Consider the following 20,185-nt stretch of genomic DNA (forward strand, 5'->3'; position numbering starts at 1 on the left):
ACAGACAAAGTAAAACTTCTGCTATTAATGTGTGGAGTGATGCCCTAAATTCCTGGGGGTGGGGTGGGGTTAAAGGCTTTTTCAGAAACATTTAGACTGTTTAGTGGAAGAAGTAGGTTGCCTTTAACTTTTTGTGGCTGCTGGGAAAAAGAAAAGAGAGGCTGTGTGAAGAAGGACGATTAAAACTTGAGTGGTTATGGCCAGGAAAAGAGGATAGATGTCCAGGGAGTGGATTCCAGGATGTAGAGAAGATGGTGTTTCTCATGTCAGCGCTCTACTTCATCGAGAGAGTGTTAAAGTCTCCTGTGTTCGGCTCTCTCTTTTCTCCTATTTGCATTTGTAAGCCTCTTCACATTGCTTTGCTGCATCCTTTTTGCACTAAGGAATTGGTGTTTCTTCCTTGTTTTTTGTCAACTCCTGGAAGGCACCGGAGGAGTTTGGGGAAAGCCATTTTGTCTCCTTGACTTGCAGACCCACGTGTGGCAGAGTTAGCTGAAGGCAGACACTGCTATGAACAGCCAGCATCCTCCAAATAAAAGGAGTTTCGTGTTGAGGGCATGACTTGCTGGCCTGCTCTTGGGGCTGTTGTTGGAGCATATATTTGATGAACAAGCTCGACAATTCTTTTGTTAGCTCTGTGCCTTCTGCCATGACTTGTTAGTGACTTTTCAAGGGCAAACAAACCTTTTTTCCCCCTTGCTCTAACTGCTGGGAGCCTGTTTCCCACCGCCTGTTGTCCCAAGAGCAGGCTTTGCACGTTCTGGTTGCTGAAGGCAAAGAACCAGGCTTCAGGGGCTGCAGGTGAAGGAGCAGTTAGAGGGCAAGAGCTCATGAGCTCTGCTTTCCTCTGCTCATCCTGCCTGGCATAAGACAATTGCGTCAGTCGCTTTGTGTTTTCTCCCAGTCTTCCTGCTCTAGGTGCTTTCCAGATAATGGCGAAGATGGTGAGAAGAACGTGTGCGTTCTGTTCAGAAGGGGAGGCTGGCTCTATAATGTACATTGCCGAAGAGCAAAACATTGCAGCTCATCAGGATTGTTTGGTGAGTGGTTTTTTTGGTTGGTCAGTACGTAAGGGAGATGGAGAAGCACGAAAGTGGGAGTCTCCACTGCCTGTTGATTTTTTTTTTTAACTTTACAATGACTTTTGTCTCTCCTTTTTTGTTTCGGTTGAAACAGGAAATAGTCTTCAAGTTCACAGCGTTCTGCAGATTGACTGCAGAAAGTTTGGCTTCAAAAATAACAATAAAAATAGGTACGTTGTTAGCCAAGAGGTGGCAATGGAAATAAAGCTAGATTTATGGTAAGATGCACAAAATTGGTGAAAGTGGAACGCTTTTCATTGCCGCCTCACTCCTCACATATTTACACAAACAGCCTGAAGTGGCTGTTGCGTGTTACCTGATGGGAATCCAGACCTACAGGTCTGGTTCACACTGGAATGAGGCCCAGTCACTTTCATGAAACAAGCACAAACTTGCTTATCTTCACAGATTTCTCTTTCTCTGTCAGTGTCACTAAATACCCAGCAAACCGAATTACCGGGGGAGAGTGGAATTGCCATGATGCAGAGGGTGGCATGTTGCACGTGCTTAATGTCTGTAGGAAACTAAGCTTAAAAATGACCTAGTAGAAAAATGTTTTTTATTAGGGCTGTGAGTGTTGGTTAAACGTTGGAACTCTTGTAGGTTTGGTTTGGTTTGTTTTTTTAACCCAACAACTTTACTAATTTGTGTGCTTTAGGAAGAGCACCCTGTTTGGCTTCTTCCAGCCAGCTATCACCTTCTGAGCAGGCAGACTGTGGTTACCAGCCCACATAAGGGTGGCTCGCTTTTGGTTGAAATTAGCTTTACAAAATAATTGCAAAAACAGTTGCAGATAACTTCCGCTTCCTCGCTTACTGTCATGGTTCAGTGCTTCCATGGGAATTAAAGGGGCGTGAATGTGCAAGTGTGCATTTTTGTGGGTTTCCCCCAGGCTTGGGACTGTACCAAAATTTTATTTATGGAGAAATGTTGCATCCAACTGTAAGCCTGAGCAACTGGGAAGATAAAAGTTGTTCAAGGTGTGGAGGTTTGTCAGCCAAGCAGCTGCTGCTCCTTACTCTGGGCAGCCTGAAGCTTTCTTTGTTCACACTTCTTACTAATTCACCTTCTCACCTTGTCATCTTTTCTTGGTTCATCTTCAGGTTAGGTGAAATCCGCGTGCAAGAAGAACAGATGTACCCTCCCTTTCTTTTCTCTGGAATATATTGATGACCAGGTCTCTTTATTAATTCTTAACATCGTCTCTTTGTCTCTAGTTATTTTCCTCGGGATTTGTGGAATCTGAAGAGTATAACCCAGATAATCTGGACATAAGGTTTGATGTGGAATCAGTATTGAATGAACTCAAGAGAGGAAAGCGTCTGGTAAGGCAATTTCTTCTGGAATCTGCACTTAGTCCTGTCTCATAGCACGCACCCTGCCACCCTTCAGTACCGAGTCGTCTGGTCAGTTTCATGTTCGGAAAAAAAAAATGCAGAAAAGTACTTGGTCCTCCTGATCTACTAAGATCAGGGAAGTTACAGATTTAGTTACAAACATTGATTGGACATTATACTTATTGAAGTTTAGTTCTTTTTTTGTTGTTGTCGCTAATTGGATTTTTTTTCTGGCCCTTTTTTCCTAAGATAAAAGAGTAAGAAGAGACTTTCCGAAGAGACTAAGCTAGTGCCAGAAACAAAATGATTCAATTTGTAAGTGTAAAGGGGAACACCTTCTTTTTTTAGCAGAAGGAAGGTTATTTGTATGACGTTTTCTTGTTGGTTTTGTGCTCAGCTCCCCTTCCCCCTTCCTACTGGATGGAACTCTTCTCTTTATGAAGTTAGTCTAGAGAATATTTTACAGTCACGGAAACAAGCAGTCGTGGAAGGCCACGTCCACCCTTGCCAAAAAGAAGGTGGGGACCCAAACTGAGCTTCCGAAAAAGCTTGCAGCCGTCCAGGTGCCAAAGCTTCACACCACCTTTGGGCAGCTGCAGAGATAGCAACTGCATGAGATGTGAGCAGGCGGAAGACCTGCTCAGTGTGGTAGCTGAGCTACGAGAAGAGGTGGAAAAACTGAAGGACATCTGGGATTCAGAGAGGGAAATAGAGTGGTGGTGCCAAGCTCTGGCCTCTGTGAAACATTAACAGGCACCAGGAATTTGCCAAGAAGAAGAGAATGCAGTATCCATCCCCCAGCAGGCACAAGGCAGAAGCTTGAAAGGATGTGAATGAACGGAAACAAGTCCAGGCTCAAGGTGGCAAGAGAAATCCAACTTCACTCATCTCACCCTGTCAGGTAGCCCTGAGCAACAGTACAGGCCACCGGATCAGGAAGACAAAGTGGATGAGGCCTAATATTTGCTGGGGAGACAACGCAACTCAGAACAAACGGTCCAGGAGGTTACTGCAGAACATTGCGGATAACTTCTTGCCTCAGGAGGTAGGTGAGCCAACAAGGAGAGGGGTGCTGCTGGACCTGGTACTAACAAACTGGGATGGTCTAGTTGGAAATGGGAAGGTTGAGGGCCATCTCGGCTGCACTGACCATGAGATGTTGGAGTTCAAGACCCTGCGAGGAGGAAGCAGGGCAAAAAGTAGGACTGCAACCCTGGATTTCAAGAGAGCCAACTGTGACCTCTTCTGGGACCTGATTGGAGGAATCCCTTGGGACGGGGCCCAGGAGAGTTGGCTCAAGCACAACTTCCTCTAAGCTCAGGATCAGCACATCCCTATGAGAAAGAAGTTGAGCAAGGGGGGCAGGAGACCTGCATGGTTGGGCAAGGAGCTCTTGGGAAAACTTAAACTGAAGAAGGAAGTGTACATGTTGTGGAAGAAGGGACAGACCGCTTGGGTGGAATACATGAATGTTGTCAGAGAATGCAGGGATGCAATGAGGAAGGCCAAGGCCTGGTTAGAATTACATTTAGCAAGAGACATTAAGGACAACAAGAAGGGCTTCTTCAAATACAGCAGCAGCAAAAGGAAGACTAAGGAAAATGTGAGTGCGCTGCTAAATGAGATTGGTGACGGCAGATACAGAGAAGCTGGAGATACTGAATACCTTCTTTGCTTCAGTCTTCACTGCTAAGGCTGGCCCCCATGCACTGCTGAGCACAGAAATGAGAGAAAACCTGGAGAGAAGACTTTCCCCTGGTTGAAGAGGATTGGGCTAGAGGTTATTTAGGCGAGCTAGACACCCACAACTCTATTGGCCTGGATGGGATGTACCCAAGGGTGCTGAGGGAGCAGGCAGGTGTTATTGCTAAGCCGCTCTCTGTCATCTTGGAAAGGTCCTGGAGAACAGGAGAGGTGCCTGAGGGCTGGAAGAAAGCCAACATCACCCCAGTCTTCAAGAAGGGCAGGAAGGAAGACCCAGGAAACTACAGGCCTGTCAGCCTCACCTCCACCTCTGGAAAGACGATGGAGCAGCTCATCCTTGAGGCCATCATTAAGCACGTGGAGGAAAAGGAGGTGATCAGGAACAATTAACATGGATTCATCAACGGGAAGTCGTGTTTAACCAACCTGATAGATTTCTATGATGAAATGACTGGCTGGATGGATGAGGGGAGAGCAGTGGATGTGGTCTGTCTTGACTTCAGCAAGGATTTTGACACTGTCTCCCATAATATCCTCCTGAGCAAGCTCCAGAAGTGTGGGATCCATGAGTGGACAGTGGGGTGGATCGAGAACTGGCTGGATGGCGGAGCTCAGAGGGTTGTGCTCAACGGTGCCGAGTCTAGTTGGAGGCCTGTGGCCAGTGGTGTCCCCCAGCGGTCAGTACTGGGGCCAGTGCTGTTCAACTTACCCATCAACGACCTGGATGAAGGGACAGAGTGCACCCTCAGCAAGTTTGTGGATGATACAAAGCTTGGTGGAGCGGCTGACACACCAGAGGGCTGTGCGGCCATTCGGAGGGACCTGGAGAGTTGGGCTGAGAGGAACCTCATGAGGTTCAACAAGGGCAAGTACAGCGTCCTGCACCTGGGGATGAACAACCCCAGGCACCAGTACCGGCCGGGGGCTGACCTGCTGGAGAGATCTGCAGAGAGGGACCTGGGGGTTGTGGTGAGCAGCAGGCTGACCATGAGCCAGCAGTGTGTGCCCTGGTGGCCAAGAAGGCCAATGGTGTCCTGGGCTGCATCAAGAGGAGTGTGGCTGGCAGGTCGAGGGAGGTGATCCTCCCCCTCTACTCTGCCCTGGTCAGGCCTCACCTGGAGTGTTGTGTCCAGTTCTGGGCTCCCCAGTACAAGAGGGACATGGAGCTACTGGAGAAGGTAGAGCCACAAAAATGATAAAGGGATTGGAGCATCTGTCCTATGAGAAAAGACTAATGAAGCTAGGCCTGTTTAGCCTGGAGAAGAGGAGACCGAGAGGGGATCTTATCAACCTGTACAAATACCTGAGGGGACAATGTGAAGAGGATGGGGCAAAACTCTTCTCAGTACTGGACAGCGATAGGACAAGGGGTAATGGTTATAAATTGGACCACAGGAGGTTTCATTGCCATATGAGGAAGAACTTCTTTACGGTGAGGGTGACAGAGCACTGGGACAGGCTGCCCAGAGAGGTTGTGGAGTCTCCTTCTCTGGAGATAATCAAGACCCGCCTGGATGCCATCCTGTGCAATGTGCTCTAGGTGACCCTGCTTGAGCAGGGGGTTTGGACTGGGTGATCTCTGGAGGTCCCTTCCAGCCTCAGCCATTCTGCGATTCTGTGAACATGAATATAAGCACACATACCAATGAGTACTGAAATAACTTGTTCAGATTTGGGATAAGGTATGAAGGTGGCCAAGTTCCCTCACGTGACTCTTTTTTTCCTACTTAATTTGTGAAGTGATGCAGTTGAGGTAAAATAGCAGAAAGGTGACTGAAATGATGGACGAGGTAGGAGTTTGCTGCTGTGAACCTGCCTGATGCCTTCCACAGAGAAGGCTTACAATGAAATATTTGATTTTCCTACAGAAGATAGCACTTGTTTTGTAAGTCTAGATTTTTTTTTTCAGTAGCTATGTGTGATGCTTACCTGCTAACCATCGTTTTACTGTAGATGTGCAACTTCTGTCGCAAGAAAGGAGCCACTGTGGGATGCGAGGAGAGAGCCTGTCGCAGAAGTTACCACTACTTCTGTGCGCTCTGCGATGATGCAGCGATAGAAACAGATGAAGTAAACGGAGTCTACCGGTATTTAACCAAGTCTTTCGTAACTAATTATTCTCGAGGTTTTGGTGTTACTGTCAGGAAGAGAGACTTAAATTGTCAATTTTTTAACTCCTTATTTTCAAAAAGGAAATACGTTCACTTCAGGTGTTGCTCCATCTATGGTTAGTGTTTGATGCCCTCTTTTTACAAGCAATGCTTTCCTTTATCACAGCAGTGGAAAGGAATCTATTCAGGGACTGAGGTGAAAGATAACTAGACCTAAACTGAGGAAGCCTGTCTTTACTGGCTACCTAGCTAGTCTTCAAGGACAAAGATTTTTGTTAAAGTTCAAACTAATGATTCAAATTCTCAATTTCTCTTGCCTCAGACCAGGCTGTCATGCTTCTGGATCTGTTCATGTTAGACAAATGCTAGTAACTTTCCATCCACATGCTAGCAGAGAAGTCTGTATTCCCATCCAGGATCTTCTTACATTTCAAGTACGTTGCTAGCATTAACATCATTAAACAGATTTTAAGTAAATTTTCTGTCCTGGTCATGCTAGCCCTAGTGTCTGCTGTCCTCGGACTGCTTACGTTGCAGGTAGCAGATGGAAGAAGTTGTTCAGAGGAAGGAATGATAATCTGCAGAGGAAAGGGGTTGAGAAACTAGGACTCCCAAAAGGAACGAGGAAGTTAGAGTAAAGGTCTGAGGCCCGTAGACACAACCCAGACACAACCCAGAACACCCACTTCTGGGTAAGGCCAAAGAGGTCACAAGCTACGTTAGTCTTAGGTTAGTGTGGTAGACTGTCTGGTAATAGTACAAGATGGGCCCTTTTGTACCCAAAGCAGTTGCAGTCTTGGCTGCTTTGGTAGGGCTCTCACTCCAAAAAAACCAGATCTTTCTGTAAGGATGTAGGGCCAGCTATGTAGGAAGAAGATGATATGTTCAGTTAGTGTTTGGAGAGTTCCCTGGAGCCTGCAAAGCTCCTGAAGGAGTGTAGATGGAAAGGTAGGACCTTCTGTGATCGCAGAATAAATGACTCATTGTAGTGCTTTAGGAGCGACACCTTGGGATTAAGAAGAGTGAATATCATCGAGATGAGAAATGAATGGGATTGCCAGCAGTCTGTATGCAGGCTGCTGAAGTGGTAGCTGAATATATAGTTTCACTTGGTGTTTTTCTGAGCTGGTGATACTGGAGATTAGGTAGAGGGACCCTGAACTTAAAAATGCCTTGGGTTAAGTCATTGTGTGAGGCTAGTTGCTTGTCCTGTATTGGGAGCAAAACTATAGCAAACCTGCATGAAAAAGGACTGGATGAGAGAAGGGTGGTGAGGCAAGTCTCAGGAACTTGAATCCAAAGCCTTTTGCACTGTATCAGCAGCATGAATGAAGGAGAAAATTTGTAGCTAACATGAAATTATTGGAGAGCAGAAAAACGAGACCTAAAAAACAGTGGCCATGGATTGACAGCCCCCTGCTCTTTTTCATGGTGAAATATAAAATGTAAAATATACTGAAAAGTGTATCAGAAAGAAAGAATTCCTTTGGTAGGAGGAGAGCTGGTGTTTTTAAATTCTGAATTGTCGTCATTGAGATCATGAGCAGTGGTTATCAGATCAAACAGAGCAGAATAAAAAAGAGAAAGGAACAGTGCTTTGCTAAAGGCAAGTAATAACACAGTGGGGAAACAAGCATCATTTCTAGTGCCATCTTCCAAAAATGATGGTAGGGAAATTAGAAATTCAGGTATGTAAATAATGTGCCTCCAGTATGTAGTTTTCTGACTGAATTCTTAAGCGTGTATAAATCTTTTTTTGTGCATCAAAATTAATTTCATGCAAAAAAAGCTGGCTTGTCAAGGAAACAGACTACTTTTCTAAGCTCAGCACTTCCATTTTTTTTTAACAAAAAATGACAATAATCACAAAATGGCCTACTAAATGTGGTTCCCTTTTAAAATTGCTTCTAAACACTTGAGCAATTTCTTGGCAAATAGAGATTTGTAATGAAGAGATCAGCTAAACCCCACTCTTGACGAGGCAATTTTGTTTAAAAAGTGATTTGGGATCCTTCTGTAAGAAAGGCATCTTAAAGAAGCTGGTTTATGTTCTCTACACATTACAGTATCCAGAAGATAAGGAGGATTTCCAGCCGTATTTGTTGCATTTTATTTCTCCCAAGGAATTTGCATTGCTCTCCTAAAAATGGAGAAAATCTTCCCATCTCATGTATTTCTAAATTTAAGGGATGAAGGGATCGAGCAGATTGAAGCTACTGGACCTCAAACAGGCGTGCCTACTTCCACGGGATTTGGGGACCAAATTTTGGGGACCTGATCAGCACTGGGCAATGGAAAGGGAGGGGCAGGGATCTCCAAAGAAGTAAATTGTCTTGTGTGTGGCAGCACACTACTGTGTGGCGATGCCAGCGTGTTATGAAGGGCTTATAAATCCCGGCTGACTGGCAAACAAGTTTGGGACCTGCCCCAACTGGGATAGGGCGAGGGGGCAGAGCAGCAGGAGCTACAACCAAGCAATATCAGTACTCGGGGATTTCATCTTGACAGCATTAAAACAAGTTACTAAATGAGATTAGAATACCCCAGATCAAACGCTGTCCCAGTGTTTGGCAGCCACACCAGCCGAAATGCACCTGACATCATTTACACCGTCCAAACACGGTGGGGCGACTGAACACCGAAGCTTTGAACTATCAGTTCTGAGCCTGCTGAGGCTCCAAAAGTAAAACCAGAAGCTTGTGCATGTGTGAGACTTCGCAGCAGGTGCTCTCCCAAGTGGGTAATGCTGAACAACCATCCTGAGAGTTTTTTAGAACGTCTTGCAATTTACATTTAATGAATAGAGGGGAAGATATTTGTTGAAATCAGTCAGCGTTACTCTGTTTACGTATTTATTAATACTTTTTCTCTTTTTCTTAAAACCAAACTTAAATTTTAGAGTGTTCTGCCCAAAACATGACCCAGGCAATAGGACCAATCACTATGGTGAGTTTCTTTAATGGCTTCCTTGATTTTTATCTGTTTTAAAAGTTTTTATCCTACAGTTGATAACTAATTTGAACAAAACAAATGTTATTCCACCTTTACATTGAGCGGTGGATTTCGAATCTTAAGGAGGGGTTTGGTTGAAATCCAGGGGTACGGACAGAAAGCAAGAAGGGTTTTTGAATTAGGAAACGTTTGTGTTTGATCATCCCCAAATCCCCTTCAAAACTGACACGGAGCTGATCCTTCGTGGAGTTATTCTGTAGGTAGGCCCAAGCAGCTCTTAAAAATGCGTGTGAAACGGGGGGCTCGTGCTAATGAGGGATGCACGAGCTTGCACCTGATTAGCACAGCGAGGGCTGTTACAGGAGTGCTCACCCTGGGATTTGTGCCTGCAGTTGCATTAAAATGTTCACACTTGCATCTTCTGTACCCGCTGCGGTACTTCGAAAACACAGCCTTTCATTCTGAAGGATCCCAAAGAGCTTTTTAAGCGTAACCAAAGGGTTATACGCTCCCTGTTTAAGGATTGCTCCCTCTGCTACAGAAGTGCAGTTTGTTTAATTTGGCAGTCCTGGTGCTTGCTGACTGAGGCGGCTGGGAATCTCACCAAATTGACCACATGGGTTCAGATCACCGAGTTAGCCAAGTGCAGGTGCTTGAAATGGAGTGGGTCCTAGAGTAGCCTTTGCTTCCGAATTGAGTTTAACTCAGCCAGCTGAGCAATAACACTAACTCTGGCTGATCATTTTGGCGGTCTGGCTCCACCCTAACACCACCCAAGGGCCAACTGGGGTGGTTATCATCATCGCCTCTTACCCAGCAGCACAGTCTGTTTGACACCCGCTGGTGGTGCGGCTCACTAACCACGCGCAGCTTCCTTCCTCACCTACTAGTTTTGCTTTTTACTTATCAGTAACACTGAGGCCTGACACTCCCTCTCTCTTTTTAAATTATTTTCTGTGGCCCAATGGTTGCCAATCTGTTGGTTTGTGACCGTGGTGTCCCACCCCAGGACTAAAGAGGGGCAGGGTTGCTTAGTTTCCAACGTGACGTGAGGTTAAGGGAATAGGACTGACCTTGTAGACCACCTCCTTCATAAGGAGGACTTAAACCTTCCGTGGTTGAAGATCTCAGTGTCTTTGAGTTCTGCATGCATGCGCCGTGTATGGGAAGTTCCCTGAGAAGAGTTTATGCCTGATGGAGGTCTGCCAGAGGCACTAAATGTGGAGACCCTTTGTTTAAGAGGGGTAAGTGGATTTTTCTGGCAGCTCTGCCTCCTCAGTGAGCTCCTCCCGTCTCTGTCCGAGAGAGCAGCTGGGTAAATGACGCTTGGTTCCACAACAACCCCGATGTCTCCTGCCTCTGAGCAGCTCTCAGCTGTACGCGTGGTGCTCAGAGGAGCCAGGCTGAGCAGGAGTATGCTGCTGTTGGCTTGGCTGCAGCCCCAGGTGCTCTCTGACCCGTTCCTGGCCCACCTGTTTGCAGCTAAAATAGGTTGGGATAGAGGCACTGTGGCTCCACGGCAGAGTTTAGACTTTCAGGATCTAACTCAAGTGAAGTAGCTCTGCCGTTCCCCCCAGGGCAGGCTGAGCCAAGACTGGACTGTGTGGGAACAGGAGTTGGTATAAGAGGGCTGCCTCTCGGCACGTTTTCCCTGGTAGCCTGGAGAAAGCTACGAGACACATCCCCTTGTTCTCAATACGTACACCATCGGTTCCTAGCTCGCTCCAAAATAGGCCACCCGGCTTTATTTTGGATGATGTGGTAGCCTATGATTTCCTTTCAGGCCATGAAAATAGCAAATGTAAAGCACTGTCTCCCTCGCCCCCGCAAAAAGAAAAAAAAAAAGGACTTGTTCTGACAGCCTTTTCTGTACCTGCAGTAACATCCCATTCCTAAGGTGATTTCTAAGTAGGAATAAACTTACCGTGCATTACCCGGGGCATGTAACCCCACTGCATTTAAAACCCTCTGGGTTTTGGTGGGTAGTTTTACTCCTCTCCAGCTTTCTCTGCCCCCTGGCATGTGCTCCTTGCCAGTTTTCCTTCTCCGCTTGTGGTGCTGCAGCTATTTTCAGCAGCTGCCAGTTATGGCGTTGGAAAGAGCCGGCTGCGTGCTGATAGAGGACAGAATGGAAGCAGAGATCTTCATACAACGTCAATAAAAGCGCTTTGTAGCTTAAATAATAAAAGCTCACAAGTAAAATTGCTTCCTATTAGGAGCTCCTGAGGTTATCTAGGAGGTAGATGTAGCAAAGAAAAATTAATGCCACTTGTATGCCTTTGGGACACCTAAAATAACTCTTGTGGAGCCTTAGTTCTGAGAGTGTGTTAACATAAACAAGGATTGATGGGGAGCAAACATCATTTTTCATAAATTTATTGTGTTTTGCCATAAGTTCTTACCATGTAGAGGTGGTGCTGCTGCCAGGGAGGGTCAGTTCCCTCTGCCGCAGCCAAAAATCTTACGTTATAATCTGGGTTTTGCTTTATAACGGGTTTAAAAGGCAGTGATATCCTAATGCTGCAGCGATTTGCAGATCCTAATGATTCAGGTTTGTACGTTTTCTTAGATGGAAATAAGATGGATTTCACTGAAATATCAGGTATTTGGGAAAGCTGAGATGTATTCCTGTCCGGCTACCCAAAGTGCCTGACTTCTGTAGCTTGCTGGGGAAGGAGAGAACTTGAGCTGTATGAAATTGTCGGCGTAAGGTTGACGTGTAGTTACCTTGCTGTCTCTTGGTTTCTAGATGCAGCTAATAAGAGGAAAAGACACGCACTGAAGTCTTCCACCATCACGGAACAAATGGTAATTCTGGATTTCGGTAGTTCTAAAACAGAAACCCACATCTGCCACAACAAAGGGCTGCAGTGAAGTATTTTTGGCAGTGCATTAAGAAGGAGACTTTCTCACAGAAACGACGACTTTTCCTTTGCAGCTGCCTTGTTTTGATCTTGTCATTTTGTCAGAACAAAACCACTTGCATTCAGAGCTGCTTCTGGCAGAGCCAACGCTGCCCTCAGGCAGCGTGGCACAAGTGTGATGGGAACTTCTGAACCAGGCCGACTCAGCGGCTGTGATCTTGACATGCCAGAAGAAAAGAGCTTTCCTTTGGTGTTCCTTTTCCTTGGAAGCACTGAGGCCCTCAGATTTGCTTAGGGCTTTTTATGTTTTCTGTGAAGACAGCTTTTGATAAGTCACTTGGCCTTGTTAAACTAGCACTTGTTCTCATGGTAGGCACCACAGATTTTCATTGTAGCTCGGGCAGGTCCCACTCCGTGGGTGAAGATGGCCTTCCCAGGGGCTTGGGAGCATGCCTCTGGCTGTAAGGGGAGTTGTTTTAGGGGCTGTTGTTAGGAAATCTGGAAATACAACTTAGTTTTTGGGGATTCTCTTGGTTCCACTGAACTATGCATGCGAACTCCCATTGACTGATGGGGGTCAGGATTTCTCCTTTCTAGAGGAATTGACTTCCAGGTCTCTAGATCAGAGGGAGGTCATGTGAGAGGACGTGGATGATCTTTGCAGCTTTCAAGTGGCATTTTTACCAGTAGGTTATTTGTCCCCAAGAATTTCTCAGCTGTAAATCCACTCAGGTTCCCGGTGGTGTAACTGAGATCCATTTGACCCATCACTGCTGGTAACGTGCTGTTTCTGCTGCTCCAGTGTTAGTGGTTTTGGAAATGAGTCCAAGCAAATAAAGAAGCTGGGGGGTTCCATGTATGTTTAGGCACTGCAGGATAAACTGCTTGCCAGTGTCCAAGTGGTGCAGCTCTTATACTGGTGGAGCTTTGTAGTAGAGATAAGAATCATTTGTGGTACTGAGGTATGATTTGGAACAGCAGAGAATGACTGCGTCCTGTCCAAAGGAAGAGAAAAATATTCCTCCTCTCCTCTCAGATCATTTTTAGTATTATATCTGGCCTGGAGAATTAGGTGTCACTTATGCTGGGAGTTAGCAGCAGCCATCAGTTAACATCTGTGCTATTTGAATACATTGTGCAAGAGCAGTAATAGTAATTGGGCAGGGTAAATGGGCTTTTCGTAGCAGATTTTGCTTTGAAATGATTTTTGCTTCCCCTTTTACTTGAATGTCTGGAGAGGAGTATTGTTAAGTGTGGGGGGAAGCTGACTTTATTCACAGAAATATGGGCTGGTTTTTCTCTCTCTGCTAATACGGAGTTAAGACACTGAAAATAGAGCAGGAAATGTCCCTACGATGTAAAAATACATTGTTTTGATTTTCTTACAGAGCACAGAAGAAACAGCAGAAGAAAACAGATTACGAATATTAAAAAGAAAAAACAGCAGGCATAAAGGTGGGACTGACTTTACGGAAGAGCTGCGTGATACCGTGACCTGTTGTGTCGATGTTCGGAGCTTGGAGGTGTTAGAAATCAGTGCTGTTGAAAATGTGCCTTTTATTATTTGCCCGAAACAAATGACCCCGTGTTCTGGCAAGGGAGCAAGAGCCTGGTTTGCAGAACGACCGTGCAGGTTTTAATTGCACAGCAGGGTGTTCTGTGCACCTTGAACAAGAGCGTTCTGGCTCCCCGGGCAGGAACCAGGCTTTGTAAATGCTGCTGCAGTTACTGCTGCCCCTGCGTGCTATTTTATGTTACCTTTGAATCCCAGGTGTTCGCAGGTTGGTTGACAAAACGTGTAACAGTGAAATCGACTGCTCGACCCATCCTTCAGCTCCGCAGTTTGCGTTACCCCGAAGTCCTGCTGTAATTGCTGGTCAAAGTTACGTTGCTGCTCAGAAGTTTAGAAAACTTTAAAAACATTGTTTTTGATGGAGGCTGGTAGACTTCTCTGAGCAGTCTGGGAGCTTTTCCCTTTCAATAGCCCACTGAATTCCCACAGTGGTCCACAGGGACTCCTTACTGAAACCTGTCGCTGAGCTGCTGTTCCGAGATGGAAGAAAAAGTAACTACCTATTTCCTTAGCAATAAAAATCTGACAAAGCAGGACCATAAAATGGACTGTATCAGGGTTACATCAATAAATGAGGTTAATGCCTGGATCACTTGCAGTAAATGTGACCTCAGTTCTCTTACCAAGTCCAGTATTGGTTCACTTCTTGCGCTGTTTTCTGTCCTTTAGCCTGCTCAGCCCATGGTGTGGTCCAGAGGATTTGAAGAAAAAAAAAGCAAAGCAAATCATCCGTTTTTCTACACCAGGGGTTATTAGGTGGCTTTAGGAATGACACATTTGGAGTTGGGGAGGCATTTTTTTTTTGATGAACAAAGCCAAATCTAGAGTTTATACGAATTTATAGCCAGCACGATGCTTGTGTTCACCTGACCACGGTGTTGTTCCCACTGCAGAGGGCTGAGCAGGTAGCTAGAAGAGCCAGACACCTGTGTATTTGTTACCAGAAGGGAGACTTGAACCAAAGTTTTAGTTTCTGAAGTGAGTGGGTGAAGCCCACGCAGCTGTGCTCCGGACCGCTCGTGTCTAAGAGTGCGTGTGTTCTGTTTTACCAGTCCGAATAGACTTCCTCAGGAAATGCAAGCAAGCCGGGCTGCTGGATGACATCTTTGAAGAGATGCTGGACACGCTTCACTTGGCACAGGAAAAGCTGATGGATGACAACACTTCGGAAACAGGTACAGGGCTTTCTGCAGCCACCTTTTAGCCATTGGCATAAACACAGGCCTCTACTCCCACACTCTGAAGAGGGGAGCAGTTACGAAGAGAACAGGAAGGTTTTATATGGATTGGAAGGCCGTGTTGCTCTTACAGAAGGACCATCTGCCTGTCTAAATCTGCACTCTTTTGAGGGAAAAATCCTTGAGTATGAATGTTTCAACGCTTTGGATGATTACTTAAAACTTCAATGTCAAATGTTAGCGTGTATTTGTTTTTTTTGGTGAGTGTATTGTATGGATCACTTTGTTCTTGGAGGATTCCCCACTAATATTACTTTGTTCTCAAAACAATTTTTTTTAAAGAAAAAAAACAAACAAACCTTCATCTCCCATTGTCCTCCCAGCTTTACAAAGTTACGAACAATGCTTTTGGATAAGTAATGCTAATTTTTGCAAATAACTGAAGCACGTGCACAGAAGGTGAAATGTCACACCTGGCCAAATCTCTGTCATGAGCAGCTCGTGTGTCATGGTGCTAGGGCAGTAGTGAAGTCCAGGACACCTTAGGGTTTCAAAGGACTTCACCGTTAAGCAAACCTCTTAATGGTCATGCAAACTCTGTGAAATGAAACACAAAATGCCCCAATTAGGAAATGGAGGCATAAATCTGGGATGGCAGTGAACGTAAAACACTGATAGCCATGTCTCATGAAAACAGTTGTACAGAATTAGAAGTGATAGGGACGTGTGTGTCTTTGTTATCTTAAAACCTCGAGCAATTGCTGTAATTAATTACTGTTTTGTGCTACACTTAATGTTGGGCAGTGCATGAACTCAAGTGTTCTGTAAACCTTTACTCTGTGATATTCTCTCTTCTTCCAGAGTATGAAGAGACAGTAATGTCACTCTTTGACTGTGGACTGTTTGAAAATATACTGACAAATATTCATTCAGGTACGTGAAATAAGCTGTCAGAACAGCAGCACTTGGTATGATTTTTAGCATTGATGTTATTCTTCTGAGGATTTTGATAAAAATCAGAGAACCATAGAATGTCCCAAAGTGGAAGGGACCTGATGCACCCCAGGGCACGCTGCTGGCTCGTGTTCAGCTTGCTGTGACCACAACCCCCAGATCCCTTTCCGCGGAAGTGCATTAACAGGACTTTCCCCTCATGAACCCGTGTCAGCTATGACCAATGACTGTGTTGTCATTCAAGTCGTTTTCGTCAACTCTCAGAATGATCTTCATAATTTTAAATGATCATAAAGCGACCATTTTACAATGACAATTCCATGGAACTTCTCAGCATCATCTAAGTAACTGAATAAAAGCTGTTGCTACCTGAATGACCAGAAGCACGGCGTGTCTAACCTGGCTGTCAGACGTGAGGCCAGCTGGAACCGTGTCCCAGCTCCACAGCTTCAGAGGACCGCAGGGCCTCAGCCCCAGAGGAACCTCCCTCCTGCAGGGTGCGCTGGTGCTTGTTCCTGCAGTTATTTCCCCTCCTGCGTGTGGAAGGCTTGCTGAAGGCAGCTTCCCTTCCTTACAGCTGTGCAGCTTTCCAACGAATGCTGTTGGAACTGGCTGCTCTGTTCCGGTTAAGGGCATCGAACGCTACAAATAGAGCTTCCCTGGAACTGATGGCAATTTTAATAGGTTTTGGAAAGGGAGGTGACAGTGCTCAAAGAATGCAGTGAAAACGTGCAAGAGCAGTCACTTGGGAGCACCAGAGCGGAAGGAAACTCTAGGGCATGAACTCAAGTCTCAGCTGCTTAAGCAGCATTACAACTTTTTAGTTGTAATGTTCCAACTAAACCTAGGTGGGTCTCTTACACCTTTTTGACAGGGAGAAAAGCAGAAGTTAGAACAAGGTTGATAACTGTTACGAGAGGGAAGTGGGAGCAAGTCAGCTAACACAAGTTCAGTGCTTGAAGCTGGTGTTTGCTGTTTCCCCCCATTTCCCCTTTGCTCGTCTGTGGAAAGCCAGGCTCCTCCCTCGAGTCTCCGATTCTTGCTTTTGAATTCCTCTTCTGGAGTGCGAGTGCCTGGTGTTTGTGGAGTTATCTCAACACAGGTTCTGGCAGTGCCTCATCTGAGGGGAACTAATACGTCGCTGCTCGTAATCCCTCGTGTGACGTGACCTTAGGTCACACTTGCTTCTTTCACAGCTGCGTTGATTATTTCATCCTTTTCTCAGCTTACAGGAGAAATTCTGGTACTGGCATCTAGGTACACAGCCCTGTGATTCTGCTGTGTGGAAGCTGTCCCCTCTCCGACTCCCTGCTACTTCAGCAGCTCAGTTCTTCCTGAACACACTTTTCTTTTCTGATACAATCAAGGCTATTTTAATTTTGAGGTCAATAATGAAAACACATCAAAGTTGGTTCCAAACCTTACCCAGGAGGAGCTCTTGTAACAAACTAGTCGAAAAGGACTGAGAACCGTTTTAGTTGCAAGACGAACTGTAGGGTTAGAAGGAAACCATCGCTTCCTTCCATCCTTCTCCCCAGTCTGTATTCTAAGCTCTCGCTACTAAGTGTCTGTCACAGTGGATGAAGTCTGAGACTAAATACTGTAGGATTCCTGCGGGTACTATTTTCTTTGCTCTTTCCCTTGGAACTGATGACTTCTGGTCACCTGAAATGCTTTGCTTTTGATCCACTCTGTTGTTGTTGCTTTCTCCTCTACTTTGTTTTAAACCTGTTGTGCTGTACTTTCACTGATTGATTCTTAGCACTTAAGGAATGATGAGTGCAGTCTTTCCAGGTCCCTGCCACTCCCAGTTTTACAGAAACATTCTCTCCCTTTAGGTTCTCTCTTCAGAGAGGTGAAAGGTCTCCAGTCTGTTACCTGCCTTCTTGTGGAAGCGCTCCCGTATGCCATTCTCACCACTGATACCTTTCTCCTGGCTATTTCTATTTTTCCTGTATCCCTGTGGGATTAGAGAGCTGGAGCTGTATGTCTTCCGGCTGTGGTTCACCCTTAAGTTGAACGCAGTAACACAGTGATCACAGTTGCTGTTTGTTTTTCTGGTAACTTATTCATTTGTATCCAACTATTCTCCAAGATATTTTTCTCCAGCTCCCACTCTTACATGCCCAACTTTTTCTTCAGATATGTGCCTGCTAGTTCATTTAACCATGAGGACTTGACACCAAATAGACATGCCATAAAGGCTGCCCATGGCAAGCAATGGAGAGTGCTATTTCACAGAATCACAGAATGGTTTGGGTTGGAAGGGACCTCAGAGACCACCCAGTCCCACCCCCCTGCCATGGGCAGGGACACCTCCCACCAGACCAGGTTGCCCAAAGCCCCATCCAGCCTGGCCTTGAACACCTCCAGGGATGGGGCATCCACAGCTTCTCTGGGCAGCCTGTGCCAGGGCCTCTCCACCCTCACAGGGAAGAATTTCCTCCTAACATCTAACCTAAATCTCCCCTCTTGTAGTTTAAAGCCATTTTCATTATGGTCCTCTCAACCACTACAAAACGATGTTACTGAACAAAGCAATTGCTTCGCTTAAAACACACCATTAATACTAAGCTTGTAGCGCCTAGCACAAAGTTACCTAACGCTCACGGATTTCGATAATTTAACATTAGGAAAGCAGAAGCAGTAAGGATAAGCTGACAGTCAGCCAGGTAGGGCTTTGCAAAGAGGACGAAGCAGCTGGTTCATGCCATTGGTGCACTGGCAGTAAGTATTTTGCCAGAAGCAGGTGCATTAAATGCTCTTAAATCATGGTGTTTTTTTTTGAGAAACTAGCCGTTGTCTTCAGTTGTCCAAAGCATCTCTTTTTAAGCTTAAAATTTGGTCGACTAAAATCCATTGGGGTTCTAAATTTGCTTTATGTAATTCAGGGAAGTTAATTTAAAACTTGTAGCTACCTTTGAGATACAGTAAGATGGAAAACAAAGTATGTAACGCTGTGATTTAGCCTGCGTTTTCTTTTGCCACAAGTTCTTTAACTTGTCTCCCCGTGTGTTAATGAAGAGACAAAGGCACAGAGCGTGAAGCTGAGGCTTCCAAAAGGCAGTGGCTTCACTGTAGACTAAACTAAGTAGTGGAAGCCTCTGCAATCTCAGTGTTAATGCATTATGTAACTTACTATAAATTAATAGTTGCATATAAAAATAAAATAAAAACATTTGTCCCTTTCTTTTCCATAACAGGGACAGAGGAAAAAATCCAGGAACTTCTGGAAAGCAGGAAAAGACTGGACCACCAGATTGAACTACTGCAGGATTTAAAAGAAGTCGTCCTCCCCCCGCAGGAGACTGCTGCCAGTACATCCAGTACGGTGTCTGAATAACCCCCGAGTCTGCCTGTAACGGTGTCAATATTCAGAATTTTCTAACGATAGAAAACATAGAGCACGTCGGGTCAGTGTGTAAGTGATTTCCTTTCCTCCCCAAAGTTTGGGACACAAGCAAAGACTGGGTGTTTTACTCATTTTTTTATACCTCACTGTTGCAATAACTTTAAGTTGTCCCTTTCTTTAAATTTTATTGTGGATAAATGAGTGATATACACCAAATTTAGCTCATTTGCAGCTGAAGAGAACCCCCTCCCCCAGGACTTTTTTTTCCCTCAAAGACAAGGGTGTGTCAGCTGCCAGAGAACACTCTTCAAAGTCACTTTACTTGCAGCAGCCCTCTTCTGTCTGTGGGAGGTGGCTGCATCACTGTCTGCATATAGACAGTGTTGTTCTAAGGACCACAGTGCTGCTTTGGCTTTCCAAAGAAGATAAATTAGCAGAAGTTGCACTCAAAGAAGCTTTCTGAATTATAAACAGGAGTTTTTTTTAATTGAGCGTACATTAAGCAGTCAATGAGGAATTAGAGCTGCTGTAATGACAAGGGTAAAATGGTGTTTGCAAGCAAGCCAGCAAGGGCTGGCTATCACGCTCCAATCAAAATGTAAACTGATTTCAATCAAAGGGACTGTCTCTTCCTTTCTCCATTAAGAAAGGATGTAACGTCTATGTGTTTTCGCTGAAAAGCTATTATATTAAAATTATTTGAATACAGAAAAGCATTGTTTAGCTACAAAAGGGTAACTTAATAAAACATTTTTAAGAAAGCTGTGTCTTTAGTAATGCTCCGTGGCCCCACTGTTGCATAGGATAGGGCCTGGGAGGGGATAAGCTGTTGCACCACTGTTTTTAACTGCACCTTGTCCCGCAGGCTGCTGTGTTACCAGCCACCACCCTGCAGGTACAGTTGCTTTCTCAAGTTAGTACAAACCTGACATGAGCTGGTGTGAAGTTGGAGATTGGTAAGCAGCGTAACAGAAGTGATAAGGGCTAACTGTCAAGCCATAAGCCCTCGGGGTAGAAGCAGGCTGCCACACTCCCACCCCGTGAAGAAAATACTGGTCTTTTTACGTGCGTGAACGTT

General features: G+C 45.3%; 1 protein-coding gene across 1 annotated transcript; it reads left to right on the top strand.

Annotated features, from left to right (window-relative positions):
• Positions 1-910: 910 nt before the first annotated feature.
• PHF11 (PHD finger protein 11) lies at positions 911-19,868 on the top strand. Its single transcript, XM_050713334.1, has 9 exons — positions 911-1,040; positions 2,300-2,407; positions 6,077-6,210; positions 9,134-9,180; positions 11,936-11,994; positions 13,439-13,505; positions 14,676-14,798; positions 15,663-15,734; positions 18,959-19,868. Exons 1-9 carry the CDS (start codon positions 933-935, stop codon positions 19,096-19,098), a joined length of 858 nt encoding a protein of 285 aa, XP_050569291.1. The 5' UTR covers positions 911-932; the 3' UTR covers positions 19,099-19,868.
• The last annotated feature ends 317 nt before the right edge of the window (positions 19,869-20,185 follow it).

Source organism: Cygnus atratus, chromosome 1 (assembly GCF_013377495.2).
Source record: "Cygnus atratus isolate AKBS03 ecotype Queensland, Australia chromosome 1, CAtr_DNAZoo_HiC_assembly, whole genome shotgun sequence".
Taxonomy (NCBI): Eukaryota; Metazoa; Chordata; class Aves; order Anseriformes; family Anatidae; genus Cygnus; species Cygnus atratus.